Below are 16,266 nucleotides of genomic sequence, written 5' to 3' on the forward strand. Positions count from 1 at the left end.
AGAAAATGAAGTCATGAACTATATTCCAGGCAAAGTTACAGAACCAGAAAAGGATAGGACTCGAGAATTGGCCAAGTACACTAAAGGAGAAGTGAGGGCTCAAAGGATTCTCATTGAATCCATCAAAGATCATCTTATACCCTTTGTTGTTGATTTGGGCTCATCTAAAGCAATCTATGACAAGTTGGTATACCTTTATTCAGTCAATAGCACAGGTCAGAAGATATCTCTAAGAAATCGACTTTACAAAACAAGGTTAGTGAAGGGTGAAGATTTGGTCGCGAATCTTATAAAGGTATCACAATTGAAGGATCAACTACAAGGGCTTGGAGAATTTGTTTTTGATTCTCAATTAACAACTTGTATACTCAATGCTTTACCTTCAGAATGGAGTAGTTTTGTGACAATCATCAATTCAAGAAAGGACACTCCAAATTTTGATGAGTTGTGCACTTTGTGTATTCTAGAAGAGACAAGATTGAAAGCTAAAGATGACACCAAACCCAATCAAAAGTCTCAAGATTTTGTTGCTAGATCTAAGAAGAAGAAAGGAAAGTTTGGAAGGTTTGAACCTCATCAAAAGCTCAACAACAACAACAATCAGCGACGTGGAAGACAAGATATGTCCAAAGTACAATGCTTTGGATGTAATAAATATGGACACTTTAAAAGAGATTTTCTCAAGGATCCTCAAAACATGCAAAACAATAAAAGGAAGCAAAGGAGTGGAGCTCACATCGCTGAAGAAAATGAAGAACCTGAAAAGAAGCAGAAGAATGAAGATCATAAAGATCTCTATTATTGAAGAACTCCACTACTACCAAGTTTACTAGAAATTTGTTTTCCTTTTATTAAAAGATGGCAGTTAAAATAGCATATGCAGTTGCATTTGTAGAAGAGTCTTGGATTTTGCAAATAATGGCATCATGGACAAAAGCATATAGCATTGGAACGATTAGAGTCTACATAGTCAGTTGCATTTTATTGGAAGCAGTCATCTAACAAAGCCAGGATAGAAATATTTGGACCATCTAGCACTCCACAAGCAGTCTGTTGAAAAGTGTAACTAGGTTAGGTCTTCATAATGACATGTAATTATGATTTTATGTAATGAGATGTAAAGAAGAAAAATAAATTATTGTATTTCTTGCTTCATGGGTTTCATGAGCAAGAGATTTTATTTTTGAGTCAAGTCTCCCATTGAGAGTCTTTAGGAATTATTTGCCATCTAGTCATAAAATATTAGAGTCATTGTCATGTGATGAAGTCATGTTACACTTTGTAAAAGGTCAAACTTGTCTATGTAAAGTATCCTCCAAGACCTTGTTGCTTATCCTCTTCAGGTTGGCCTACCTACTTGAGATCATGCCGGCCTAAGGGACATGAGGTGAGGTGTATAAGTAGCCACACTCGGCCTCACTTAGAGGCAAGCAACTCGACAAGCATTCAGTGAAGAAGAAGTATGAAGAAGAGGCCACAAAGAAGTAATGCGAAGAAGTGATAAGAAGGATTCTTCTAAACATTACGTAGGAGAGTTTCTTCTGGGCAAGCGAAGGAGAGTTTCTTCTGGGCAAGTGAAAAAGAGTTTCTTCTCGGCATAGCAAAGGAGAAGTTTCTTCTGCGGTTAGCGAAGGAGAGTTTATTTTGGGCATAGCGAAGGAGAAGTTTCTTTGAAATTAAAAAATGTCTTTGAAGTTAATTATTAAATTTTTAATGGGGAATGTGTATTTAAAAAATATACTACTAATAAAAAATCATTTTAACGTGGATTGTTGCCACAAAAACTAGTGGGCTTAGTGCAAAGGCCCATTAGGCATAAACCAGACCTTAAGGCAACAAGAGATTAGTGCCACTGTCACCTCAGCAAACTTTCTCTTGCCATTTAGTGGTGTTTGACCACAAGGGAGGCATCCCTAAAGATCACTTAAAAGATATTCAATGATTGTGGCTCAAAGTGACTAATATGAGGTCTACTAAGTGGGATATGGTATCAATGGAGCCTAGAAAGCCTAAGTATTATATGCCAAAGTTCAGGTAGTTTATTCCTAGACTAATTAGAGGGTTGTTATAAGTTAAAGTTTTGCACAATTTCAATGATAGGGCTAGCAATGTCATATAACAGCCAAAAAAAAATGTCTTTTAATGACTAATTAACAAAGAGACAAAGACCTCCATATATACCAAGGATTTAGTGTTTATATTATAGTTTTATTGCTTGACCTATGCATAAATAGCAAAAGAATGATGATGTTGGCTCTAAAAGGTGGGGTTTAACATGCAATAATGCTAGATTTTGCTTTTATATAATTATTAATGCATTTCCTACTTAAAGAGCAATAGAACATCAGACAAAAATCATTTTTTAGCACTTTTTCACATAAAACCCTAGCCTTAACCCTAGGTATCTAGGAATTAGATAAAGAAGGAGAGAATTATTAAAGAAAGAGGGTTGATCAATGCTTCTTTGACTAGTTCCTTGTCCTAAATGGGAAAATGGAGTCTTCTAGGGCTAAATCAATGAGAATGGCTTTGTCGAAGTAAGGGAGGATGACTAGGCCATCCACTTTAAACCCTCGCATTTTTGTTGGGGGAGATTTTAGCTTTTAAGGAATGTACATTAAGAGTTTCCTTTACGATTTCTAGGAAAACAATTTACATATCATAGAGCAAGGCAAAAGATAAAATTAGCAATTTTTCATGGCACAAACAAAAACCCTACTACACAAATACAATATGCAAAATATAGAAGATAGGCAATAAATTGTTGAAATATGTAACTAGGTTCGGTCTTCATAATGATATGTGTAATCGTGATTTTATGTAATTAATGTAAAGAAGAAAATAAAATTATTTTATGCTCGAGACATGGGTTTCATGCTCAAGGAATTTTACTTTTATAGATCAAGCTCCCATTGTGAGCTATTAGGATTAGTCATTAAGTCATAAAGTCAATTGAGTCATTGTCATGTATTGAAGACCCATTTGGGCATGTTACATATTGTAAAAGAGAAATTATTTGAGTCAAAATAACCCTCCAAGATCAAGTCAAGTGCTAACAATCAAGTCGGCCTTCACTAGCAACAAGTCGGCCCAATATCAAGTGACTGGAAGCCTATATATAGGGCACTTGACCTTATTCAAGTAACACACTTCACTCACTCACAAGTTCAATAAAAGGGATCAAGAAGCAGCATCAAGTCAAGCCAAGAAGAGGAGGGCAAAAAGGAAGGAAGATCGAAGGGTTTTTGGATCTGTTTTGGGCTATTTCAGTTCACACGTGCGAAGAGATTAAGGCTCTTCCATCTACAACAAATCATAAGTGCAGTCGTCTCAAGCAGGTCGCAATAAGTCAAGGAAAGGACCTACATTGCAAGCGGAATTGATAAAGAAGTTATCTCAAGTCAAGCGAAGGAGGAAAAGGTTTAGAATTTCCCTACTTCTATCCACACGTGCGAATATTACAATCATCTTCAGGAGCTGAGAATTGCAAAAAGAAAGGGCCGAAAGTTTCAAACCAGAGTTGCAAGACCAAAGGTTAAGGAAGAAGCAGCATCAAGTTGACCTTGACTTAAGGCAAGCATTGACTTGATCTTGGAGGAGGTTATTTGTCAAGGGTCTAGGTCTTGGAATTCGTCAATTGAAGATACTATAAGAAGAAGAATTTGTTTGGGTGTTCCTCTCAAGCTTGGAGAGGTTTTGGCGCTAGATGACAACCTACATCTTGTGTCCTTTGTCTTATTGTTATTTATGGTTTGATAGTTGTTTGATAAAGAAGAACACATAATAATAATCAAGTCAAGAAGAATCTAATTAAGAAAAGTGAAAAAGTCTTTACAAGCAATTATCATTGCTAGAAAAATCATCTCATCTCTCTGCCCTAGATTTCTCAACATAGATAAGATAAGATAATTTTATTAATGTCATCAGGTAACCATAAGAGTATGTCAATGGGACTAAAAGATGCATCCGGTGTAAATACAAGACATGGGAGTGCAATAAACCTACAAAATTTTCTAAGAGAAACACTTCAATCAATCCCCAAAAATCATCTCCAAGAAAAACTCGCACCATAAAAGATCACATTTTGGCCCAAGCAAAAACAAGAGGACTAATTTGCACTCTTTTGGAAGAGAAGAGTGATGAGTGGGTGATGATGAAAATGAAATAAGGCCTTCTCTATTTATATGAGGTCTAACAAGCCTTACTTTCATAATTTTGCAAGCAAATCCCTAAAACAAGTTTGTTTAAATGTTCAACAAGTGTCCAGTCACAAGCCAACCTTGATATAGCTCAAATACATCACAATTAATGCCAAAATAGCCCACACACGTGGGAAATAATATCTTCCACTATGATGTCATCCTCCATAAATGCTCAATATGCCACAAGCAAGTGACAAAATAGATCATGAGTGCTCCATACTCCAAGGAAACCTCAAAGTACATCGTTATGCCTCCAAAAGTGCCTCCAAAACCATGACATCATCACAATTGTGTCGTATGTCACCCTTCTAAGGGAAAAAGGAGTGACGTGGCACCATCATGCTCAAGCATGGGTCTCTAGGTGATGTGTAAGCACTCCAATGTCATCTCAAAGATAATCAATCATTATCTAGGCTTTGGAACAAGCAACATCCATCAAACAGTGTCAAGGCCAACTTGGGGGCATCCTAGGTCCATATAGACACCTCATTCCATAGTCCAATGCCTAACCTCACCTAATTGGCTCAATGTTTCAACATCTACGGATATATATGAGGGTCAAGTACCAGGTGGAATCATCTCAAAGCCCTACGATCATCTTTGGAGGGGCAATGTTGCATTATAAAGGTCAGAACTACTTCTTGAATGGGGTACAATGACTTCTTGGTAGAAAATCCACGAAATTCTGATATGCTAATACGAGCAATCTGAAATATAATTTTTTCTCAAATAAGCACATAATTTCTCTACTAGATGCAGCAGAATAGGAACAAAAATACAAGCACAATTACACAATTCAACAACATGGAATTGTCTAGGGAACCCAACTGGGAAAACACTTTGCTTATTATTGAGAATTCTATTGAAGAAGGTTGAACAATGGATCTTTTACAATACAATAAAGTTTCATTAGAGAACAACCATGTTCTCTCTGTTTACACTAAACTGAAACACCCTTGCTTGCACCTTGATCCCTACTTCCTAACCAAAGGAACTCGTCCTCCTTCAAACTCCCACAAGCCTCACCTAGGCTCGTTCTCTCTCTCATAATCTCCACACACAAATTGGTGCTTCCTATTGCTTAGTCTCACCAACTCATGCTCACCAAAACAATGATTAAACTTGTGCCTTTGTTCCTCCTTTTAAAGGCAATTTGAATGGTTAAAATTAGTGAGTTCTATATTAGGCAAGTCGAACTGGTGGTTCACAAGTTAACAAAGGCTCACTGCTAGTGTTAACTCGTCCTTCCTAAATTTTAGGAAGCTAACTCAAACTCTTCGTCTTGTTCCCAATACAAGTCACACTAGAAGACAAATAACTCGGCCTTCTATTTTAACACGTTGGTTAACTGCTTCATAACTCGTCTTGGACTCCTATTTTTTAGGAGATTGAGCAAGCCAAAGAAGAAACTCGTTCTAGTTCCTATGATTAAGGCACAAACCAAGGAACCATTTTCTCGCTAATATTTTCAACACTCCCTCTTAGCGAGGAAGGTGTTCTTGGAAAAACCTCATCCACCTAGATCTGTCAAAAACACTAACAATTTGCTTTAGGGCCGACCTTGATCAAATGTTCATATGCGGGCTCTCCTTCATAAGTACACTTTCCCTTATCCGATTTGAGTGATCTTTAGGTCGATTTTGGTCCTCTCAAAGGAATTTAATGCCATTGTCATCTCCAGCAAATGAGCTATCCAAAGTAGAATTTGACAGTAGTTGCATATTTTTTAACAATCCCTCTCAACTAGGGAGAATTCCACTAGTCAATATATGTTCATCGATCAACATGTCATCCTGTCATCATATGTCCCATCTTTGCTCAACTCTATCTGTTGAAACATTCTCGAATCTAAAGAAGAAGAATCATCGGGGAGCAAAAGCTACCACCCTCTATCTCGTCGAAGAGCATATCTCAATCCGAAACCACATCGGGGAGTACATCTCAACCCAGAATCTCATGGGGGAGCTAAATATCTCCGACCCCATATCGAGCAATAGGTGATATAGGGGAGCTACTACTCAACCCATCCTATTGCTTATCGACCTTCCCAACAATGACCCTCGAGAGTCATGTGGTAGAACACCTGCATCATAATCTGAGCTTGGGCAAGATACCCGACTATCACAAATCCCCAAGCCTCCTTAACTCATTGGCCAGATGGGGAGGGACAATCCCAACAAGCCCAGCTTGTGGGTCTAATGCCAACTAGGGTATACTCTGCAATGATCAAGATAAGGGAGCTAATACTCCAACCCTATGGGTAAAATATAGGAGTGATACCCTATTGTCTAGAGATCCCTCAACCCTAGGAGCCCTCTATCTCAATTCCACGCCCCGGGAGCTCAAACTGGGGGGGAGAATTGGCTCAGTGTCCTCGATCAGCGATGCCCCTTATCAAGAGGGGTCACATCCATCAGTCCAAGTTGCTCTCTGAAGACCAAGAACTTCCCTTTCGACAAAGCCTTGGTGAGAATATCTGCAATCTGCTCATCTGTCGATATGTGATGGAGTCTAACGACTCCTCTCTACACCATGTCTCGAATGAAGTGATATTAGATCTCTATGTGCTTGGACTTGTCATGAAATACAGGATTCTCTGCCAGACAGATCCCACTCTTGTTGTCGCAATATATCACTGTAGTATCTAGGACCTGCTCAAATAGCTCTCCAAAGAGCTTCCTCAACCAAACTGCTTCACAGCTAACCATGCTAGCAGCAATATATTCTGCTTAGGAGATACTCAATGCTATGGAATTTTACTTCCTACTCATCCAAGATATCATGGCATATCCAAGGCTAAAACAACATCCAGATGTACTCTTCCTGTCGACAACGTTTCCTGCCCAGTCAGCATCAATGTATCCATGAAGTCGAACATCTCCGGCAGAATATCTCAGACCAAGTGTGATCGTCCCATGCAAATATCTCAAAATGTGTTTGGCAATGATCAAGTGTGCATGAAGAGGCTCAGTCATGAATTGACTCGACATGTTCACTGCATAGCATATGTCCAGAAGGGTGTTCACTAGGAACATCAGAGCCCCAATCAACTATCTATACTTAGATGGATTCGCCAAATCGGGTCCTGCAACCTCTCCACATAACTTCTTGAAGTTCATTTCCATAGGTGTGGGTAGGGACTTGCATTCTGTCATTCCAAATCTTTCTAACAACTTCACAACATATTTTCCTTGTGAACGAAAAATCTCTTCGGGCCTTTGCCACACCTTAAGGCCTAGAAAGTAGTGCATGAGTCCAAGGTCTTTCATCTCGAATTCAGAGGCTAGCTCCCTCGTACACTCGATCATCAGGGGTTCACTACCTGTCAAGAATAGATCGTCATCGTATAAAACCAAAATCAAAAGCACACATTGGACTACCTTGAAGTAGAGGTTGGGATCGGCATTGTTTCTTGTGAATCCCAGCTTTAGCAAATAACTGTCTATGCGGGCATACCATGTTCTGGGGGCTTGCTTCAAACCATACAATGCCTTCTTCAATCTGCAAACATGTGTCTTTCGATCCTCTACTTCAAATCCCTGTGGCTACTCAGCGTACATTTCTTCTTGTAACATGCCATGGAGGAATGCAGTCTTTACGTCCATCTGATGAAGGGTCCATCCTTAACTTGCGACAAGGGTAACTATTGAATGAATGGTTGTATATTGAACCACAAGTGCAAATATATCATCATAATATTCTCCCTCTTTTTGGGAGAATCCTCGAGCCACGAACCTTGCCTTGTATTTCTCAATGCTACCATCAACTCCATGCTTGATCTTGAATAGCCACTTTGAAGTCACCACAGATTTCCCTTTCGGTCTCGGCACAATATCCCATACATCATTCTTCATAATCGATTCATATTCTTCAGCCATAGCATCTTTCCAAACTTGTTCTTGTGAGAAACTTGGATGACTGAAGACCTTGTGCAGAGAATCTTTTAAAGTTGTGAAACTTCTTGGAAGCTTTTCTTTGGAGACCTTAATGCAGTATTAAAGAACCATTGAAGACATCTTGTTGAGAATCCTAAGCTGATCTTGAAGACACCCTTGGAGACCATGATGCACTGAAGTCATCATGAGGTGACCTTGGTGAAAGTGTTTGGGTGACATGAAAAGCAGTGGTGACACCTTTTGAGAAGACAAGGTTGTCATTAATGAAGTGATTTGGAGAAGGCATTACTGAAGAGATTGACAGGGCTCGTTGAAGAAGATATTGGGAGCCGTGAAGAATCATCAAACTTATCTTGACAAATTGAAGCTAGAGGTTGGAGCCTCATAGAGACAAGGTTAGTGACTTGGAAGATAGGGTTGGAGCCCTAGAGGATAGGAGTCCTCATAAGACCAGGTTGGAGCCTGTACCAGAGATAGGGTTGGAGCCCTAGAGGTTGGTGCCTCAAAGTGACAAGGTTGGAGCCAGGGAGATTGAAGATTGGTGTCTTCATCTAGGGTTGGAGCCCTACACATTATTGTATTAAATTTATTGTGGAGAAGAGATTAATAAAAGTATATATTCTTATTATTCATTTTGTGTTCTACTTATAAGTGGTCTAACTGGTAAAAATAACAATTGAAAATAAATACTGATCCACCCCCCCAGTATTTCCAACAATGTTATGAGTCTTAGATAAGGAGTTGTCTCCTGGAAGTCACAAAAACAATCAGTTCCAGTATATTCCACAACTAAGGCAAAATATGAGGCAACCACTGAAGCAATGAAGGAAATTGTGTGGCTCAGGAAGATTCTGGAAGATTTGCAGAAGAAACAAGTGTGTTCAACTCCTCTTTTGATTGACAACACTTCTGCAATAAAGTTGGCCAAGAACCCAAAGCTCCATGATCGAACCAAACACATCAATACAGAATATCATCTGATTCGACACCATGTTGAGGCCAAGACAATCCACCTATGACATTGTTCCACAAATGAGCAGATTGCAAACATCTTCACCAAAGCACTTGGAAGAGAAAAGGATGAAAGATTCAAAATGATGCTTGGACTCACCAACATCCCTTCAGATTAAGGGGGGAATGTTGACACCTAATCTTTGGGATTAGGAAAATTCATGTAAATATTGTAAATAGAAAATAAAAGACATTAGAAGATGAATCCCAATAGTCTCCATCTCCTTGTATATATCCATGTTTTCTCATAATGCAAAAATATGAATTCATTCATGGAGTTACTCTCCTGGCCTGACAGTTTTTTCAATTTTGGGCACAAATTTGTTTAGGGCAACAAACTGTAAGTTTGATTTCAGAATTACTCACTATGTGTTGCACCAAAGTTTGACTCCTAAAATAATCTAGTGATTCTCAAAGTGCGAGAAAGAGTACCCAGCAACAATGTACTATTTCCAGTTACCTTGGAACTAAACAGTTTCAAGGGATAACATTTTGGTGCTATTGTCAAGGAGTGAGACAAGCTTCTTGGTACTACAAGATTGGTGAGTATTATGCTTTATTGCAATTCTTCATATTCACCTGGAGAGTCCACTAAGTTCAAGAACACCTAGAAAGTCACCTAGATTTATTTTGATCCAAACCAATGTGTTCATCCATTTTTGGACAATCCCAGAGTGCTCTTTCAACAAGCAAAACTTTGCAAACTTAAAAGTATGACCTCTCAGCAAACTCTGCCTTGAAACTAGTCGATCTAAAATAATTGAGCTAACCCACTAGGCTTTTTTCCAAGAAAAACCTCACAAGAGAAACCCAAAGGATGTTTCCTCGCATTTGTGGATGGTATCTTCGTAAACCCGTCAACATCGATCAGTGCCCTTTATCCTAGGGGAGTCAAACCAGGCACCTGACGGCACAAAACTAGCTAAATGCCCAATGACATTGTCAATAACCGATTCAACTAACCCCATGAGCTACACCCACTTAATATTTATGCTTTTCTCTAGGTCTAGTTTGTAAACTTGTTTCCAATTAAACTTTCAATACGAAATATCCTAGAAGAGCGGGGCAACCATACTTTTCCCTTTACTCAAATCACAATTTAACAATAATTGATTGGGTTCAACCAAGTAACAGTTATCACACTAGTGATTATATATATGGAACTTGTTTGTTGTAAACAACATCCACCCCACCATGCCTTCATGTTTCATCTAGTTGTAAGCTAGTAGCCAACAATAAGAGACATTAATAACTATAATGTCACTATAATACTAATAACAATAATATTAATATGTTAGGTTTCCTTGTGAATTACTTGCCATTGTTTAAATTAAATCTGTCAAGTGTCTGCGAGTTTGCTCTCATTTCCCTGCAAAACAAACAAATAAATGCAGCTTTAAGGAAACAATTCACTGGATGATTGTATTATTTCCTCTTCTTACGACATATCAGAAATTGTTTCAAATTGAGTATAGGTGATGATCTCTACCAAAAAAGTAAGGAAAAAAGAAAAATTAGTACTGCACAATGAGTTGCATCCTTAGCAAAAGGTTAAATTGCAATCAGGAGTAGTGTTCGGTCTCATGTATAGGACTAAGGCCAAATGCTACTTAAAAGCACATGACCCCAAGGCTAAATGCTACTTAAAAGCACATGACCCCACTAATGTAACCTCAATCATGATAGTTCAACACTTTCTTGCAAATACTATTTTAACTGAAACTGTCTTTTGGGTCCTGGAGTATGACCTAAAACTGCTTTTTGATTAGCCAAGAGCTAAGCAAGTTAAAAACCCACAACCTAGAAGCATCTAGGCATCTAAGAGGACTGAAAGTCTGCCCCCTTGTAGACAACCAATGGGTTAATTCAAGTAGCCAGGTTTTGTCTACATATGATAATATTGTTGCACTTCAGTGTCTTGTCTCTTGAGATTGTATCTACTATCAAGAAAGGATGGTCCAATAGTCCCAAGTATTGTAAGTTTTCCATGCTTCAAGTTATTTCAGGTAGCCAGGTTTTTGTCAACAATGATGTTGTTGCATGGCAATGTCCTGAGCCTGAGATTGTATCAGGAGAGGTTAGTATTGTAGGTTTTTCCCTGCTTCAAGTTATTTCAGGTAGCCAGGATTTTGCTACAATGTGGTTGTTGCATGTCAATGTCCTGACTCCTGAGATTGTACCAGGAGAGGTCAGGCAGCCCCAGTATTGTAGGTTTTTCCTTGCTTTTGGGGAAGAAAAAGGAAAGAGTTGCTATTAACTTTAAAAATCAGGATAAGTGGTTGGATCAGTTCTTTAAACTGTGAAAGAAATGACTATTATATTTTTATTTTGTAGTTGTTTCACAGCAGGAAAGAGTTTCGTAAAATAGTGTGCTTAATATTAAACAAAAGGGTAATGGTCCAAGAGAAGCACCCAATCAAACATATATGATATTTCGCATGAAGCTTTATTCCTTGGCATGATAAGACGTCAAAGGATCTAATCACCCGACTTGATGACAGTGATTCTTCAGTTAACCAAATAAGACAAACTATACCAGCAGGTGGAGTGAATAGTCTATACAAACCTGTAGACTGCAGAACAGCTCGGTGACCAAAGATTTCCAGGTGCCTCCGAAGACGTATAGCTGCAATCCTCATGGCCTACGTTTCTGGAAAAGCTATTTGTAACTGTAACCTTCGTCAAATGTAACATGGAAGCGAATTCAGTTATATATGCCCTTGGAATGGAAAAAAGAACATCTCAAGGAGACAAGTATTAGAAATCTCGTCTGACAGTAATCGAGATCCTATAAAGGTAGTTGCTCACAGTCCATCCAAAATTATCTAAATCCTTATGCAACAGCACGGCGCATACTTCTCAGCCAGGGAAGGCTGTACCAGTCAGCTCATTTTCAAAATCACCATTTAACACTAAAAATTAGCTCCGTCGTCCAAGACCAAAACCCTCATTAAACACTGAAATAGGGTAATTCTTCAAAACTCAAAACCCTTGCACTGACAACCAAGTGAAATTGTTCATTAACAGCCAATTTCCCGATTTCACAAAACAATGCCTCGGCCAAAAAATTTACTGTCGCAACAATGAAACATGTGGCACAGCAAATCTCCAATCCACTTTACCCCGTTCAAGACAATGTGTCGCAAAATGTTCACAAATATGTTGAGAATGCGGCCTTTAAAGTATGATGCGTTCAAACTATGCTCCGATTTCAGCTCAGCCGAATACCAAAATTGAAAGGGAAAACAATGACCTGCAGCAGACTTCTTCGGTAGAATCAATTTAATCCCATCCTATATGCTTATTGTATTTGATATTTACTTGTATTTGAAATAAATAATCATGTAAAAATGATTGTTTAACGCCTTATCTCCGACAAAATAATTCCGCAATGAAACACGTCTGGAATTTAAATTTCAAATTGAGCAACATGTTTCATTCCATGGCAGCACATGTAGAAGTATTGGCCTATACATTTCTCCTATACTCTGCAACTTCTTTCGGGATAATATCAATGTGAATCCGGTCGGGCGGAAGGAAAATTAATAATTCCATGGCAGCAACTGAAGAAATATTGGACTATACATGTCTCCTTTAGGACTATACATGTCTCCTTTACTCTCTGCAACTTCCACCCGCTTGATACATATGTGAATTCGGTCCCGAGAAACGGAAAGTAATAAAAATCAAAGGATGGTAGTAACAAAATCTCGCGTTTTCCCTCTCCTATTTTTAGTCGAAAAGTTTGAAAGGGTTTTGTTTTCTGTGAAGTGAATCTTACTGTTACTCGTGGCAAACTAGAGGCCAGGTGACCATAAGGGAGAGAGTGTGCGGTGGTTACTAATTCCATATTCCAGCATGTGTGACAATGGTCAACAAAAGAAGGGTGACATGCATTACCCAAATTAAATATTAGTGCTACTTTACATACCACTGTTATTACATTGATGATGTCCTCGCATATAAGAAATGTGATGTGGTTTGTGTATTTAAATATAAGATATTTAAGTGGGAGGAAAAAAAGATAGCTTTGAAGTCATGACGGATTTTGATCTTGCATCTCTTGTGGGGTTACCGTTAAGGTTTATCATATGTTTGTGTGTTGCTTGGTGAATTACTGTAGAATTTTTTTCGTCTTCATACGAATTCATAGTTATACTTGGGGAACAGGCGGGCGGCTTTTTCGTTGGTTGAAGCAACTGTCGATTGTTTGGAATCTGCTGCAGGTCATCCATCACTTTCGGTCGGCTGAGATGGACGAGAAGCTTGTTTATTATTCTGAAGACCCTTGCGAATCTATGATCATCTAAACAGAGCCTCCACATCACTAGATTGTTATGGCTTCACCGGTCGCTCAGGATCCACCAGCGCCTCTGGTCGTTATCTTTAAGGTTTCGTTGGAACTTGCCGCAGAAAACCCTAATCCCCCCACCCGCCCCGCAGACTTTGAATCTCTTTTGGCTTTCGATCATGCCTCCCTTGATCTCTCGTGCTCCAGATCCCCTGATGTACCTTACTACCTTCCATAATCTGAGTACCTCTCTCCCTCCCCATCTTCTCTGCAATTCCTGGAATCTTGTCTTGATCCTCCCCTCCACACTACTTCGACTCTTGACACTGTGTTACACCTCTCCTCGACTAGACCATCTACATTTTTCTCTGCTCTTGGGCCCTCTAGGGTTTTCTCCACGGTACCAAAGGGATACCTTTCGCCCTCAGTAACCCCTTCCCTAGCTCCTCAGGTCTCTCTGCCTCCCTCATCAAGTTGTTTTGAAGGTGCACCTTCCCCTTCTCTGAATGGTCAGTGTGATGAAGCTAGGGTTAGTGACACACCAAATCCCCCATCTAATGAGGTTGTGAACACTGAAGTGGGCTCTTTGAAATGAAGCGGGAAGAAGTCCAAGTGCATAAAAGTCAGTAATAAAGGGAGTTCTTTGATTCTCGGGGAAGGGTTGTAGATGGACGAGGTCCTTAATATTTCCGATAGTGTTTTGGTCGGTCGGGTTTGTCACTGAAATTACACCACTGCTCGTTTAAGGAAGTGGGTCTCGGAGATTTGGGGCCATATCCTGGAGGTACTGCCATCTGTGGTAACTATGTCTCGAGGTTGGTTTGCCCTTTGTTTTCAATGGTCGGAACATGCCACTTGGGTTCTCACAAAGCATTGGCATATTGAAATGGTCCTTGTTTTGCTCGAAAAATGGAGTTCTCTTTTTTATCCGGATCAGGAACAATTAGGGGCTAGACCTATATGGGTCAAGTTACCTGGTTTGCCTCTTCACCTCTGGTCCGAGGATATTTTCAAACTCATTGGCAATACACTTGGGGATTTTCTTGATTACAACAAATCTTTCATCGACTCTGGAAAAATGGCTTTCGCCCGCATATTGGTTCATCTTGACACCTGCAAAGGACTGGAGGAACATCTGAAAATTCGATGGAGAAGTTCTATTTGATTGCAAAAGCTTGATTACGAAGAGGTGCCCTTCAGGCGTCGGTGATGTCACAAAGTTGGCCATCTTTATAAGGATTTCCCCTTACTTTCCAAAATCTTTCCCCCATCAAAGTCTACAAAAGGAAATTCAACCAAGGAAGTGGTTCCTACCCCTCAAGAACAATGGACTCAGAAAGCTATGGCTCGCTTGTCAAAATCAAAGGATCTGGACAAAGGGAATCAGACTGCCCCGACTCATCCCCCTTTGCCTTGGGTCGCCAAAGCATGAGCAGCAGCCTCCAGTCTGCCTCCGGGAACTGTCTCCACTCTCCCCTTCTCTTCTCCTTTTATTTTGCATGAGCCTTCTGTATCTTGTCAATCACAATTATGGGTTCATATATCTAGTTGCGATCTAAATACAATTTTTTGTCCATTGACAACCTCCCCTAATGTATTTTTTATCCCTCCCCCCCCATTCTTGTTGTCTCTATGTCTTATGCCCTTCGAATGAGGATTCCTCTGACTCACATACTAGTCACAGATGCAATTTGCGTTCCTTGGCAAAATCTATTGCTATGGATGGTTGTGGACTTGGCATTATCCCTCCCCCGAAGACTATCAAACCCTCCTGGGGTAGACATTCTAACATTTCCAAAGTTATACACAAGGTTAATCTGGACGTAGCTAAAGGTAGGCAACTTTCCATTAATGGGGTTCTTAGAGCAAGAAATGCCCCGCATTCAGTTCCCCTATGAAGTGGCTCTCCTTCAATTGTCGCGAGTTGGCTAACCCCGCCAAAAAACTAGCACTTCGGAGGCTCCTGGGTATAGAGAAGGTGGATGTCATTTTTTACAGGAGACTCTTGGTGTCTGTGATTATATTATCCCCGCTTTGGAAGCATTGGTGCTTGGATGGATCTTTCATGCCCTAGATGTTCGTGGATGCTCGGGGGGCATCACGATCGTTATAACCCCAGGGCCATTAAGTTTATTAACATCTGGGGGAGGGAAGGAGTTCTAGGGGCCGATATGTTTTTTGAAGAGCTTGGAATGGAGTTCAAGATAATTAATATGTACTGTCCCTGTCAAAATCGATAGGTATTCTGGGAGACGATCTTGAACTCATCATATATGCAAGCTGACAATATCATTCTCAGGGGTGACCTAAAATCCTCTATCGGACTTGCAGAATCCTAGGGGAATCATGCCCAGACTGATCCACTATCAGATTCTATTGGCTCCCTGTTAGATAGTCACCACCTAATTGACATTCATGTGGCTCGTCTACAACCTACCTGGCGTAATAAGAGAATTGGGGATGCCATGTTTGCTAGGCGTTTGGACCGTTTCCTTATTAAAGATGTTATGCTTGACACTTTCTTTGTTCAAACAATTCGTCGGATCGGGCGGTATCTCGGATCACTCCCCAATATATTTAGAGATTGTTGGTGCATCCCTAATGCCAAAGGCCCCCTTTAAATTCAAATCGACTTGGCTTAAGGATGAGGCCTATATATAGTTGGTGACAGATTTCTGGCACTCTCATGATCTCATACCTGGGCAATCTGCAATAGAGTGCTTTGCATCTAAGCTCACTTGTCTTAAAAAGAAGACGATTGAATGGGCCAAGGACAAGAAAAAGAAGGATGACAACACCCTCATATCGATTGAAGAGGAATTAACCAAATTTGAAGAAGCAGGTGGAGGAGGTTTCGACACCATTG

General features: G+C 39.8%; 1 protein-coding gene across 1 annotated transcript in view; it reads right to left on the minus strand.

Annotated features, from left to right (window-relative positions):
• LOC149242006 (uncharacterized) overlaps nucleotides 1–12,948 on the minus strand; it is a 536,392-nt gene extending 523,444 nt beyond the window's left edge. The window contains exon 1 of the mRNA XM_089374117.1: nucleotides 11,676–12,948. Within this exon, the coding sequence (XP_089230243.1) occupies nucleotides 11,676–11,748 (73 nt within the window). The 5' untranslated portion in view covers nucleotides 11,749–12,948. The remainder of the gene's footprint in view (nucleotides 1–11,675) is intronic.
• Between the last annotated feature and the right edge of the window lie 3,318 nt (nucleotides 12,949–16,266).

The sequence above is a fragment of the Pinus tabuliformis genome, chromosome 8 (assembly GCF_031772625.1).
Source record: "Pinus tabuliformis cultivar Carrire ecotype Pingquan chromosome 8, CPIR1, whole genome shotgun sequence".
Taxonomy (NCBI): domain Eukaryota; kingdom Viridiplantae; phylum Streptophyta; class Pinopsida; order Pinales; family Pinaceae; genus Pinus; species Pinus tabuliformis.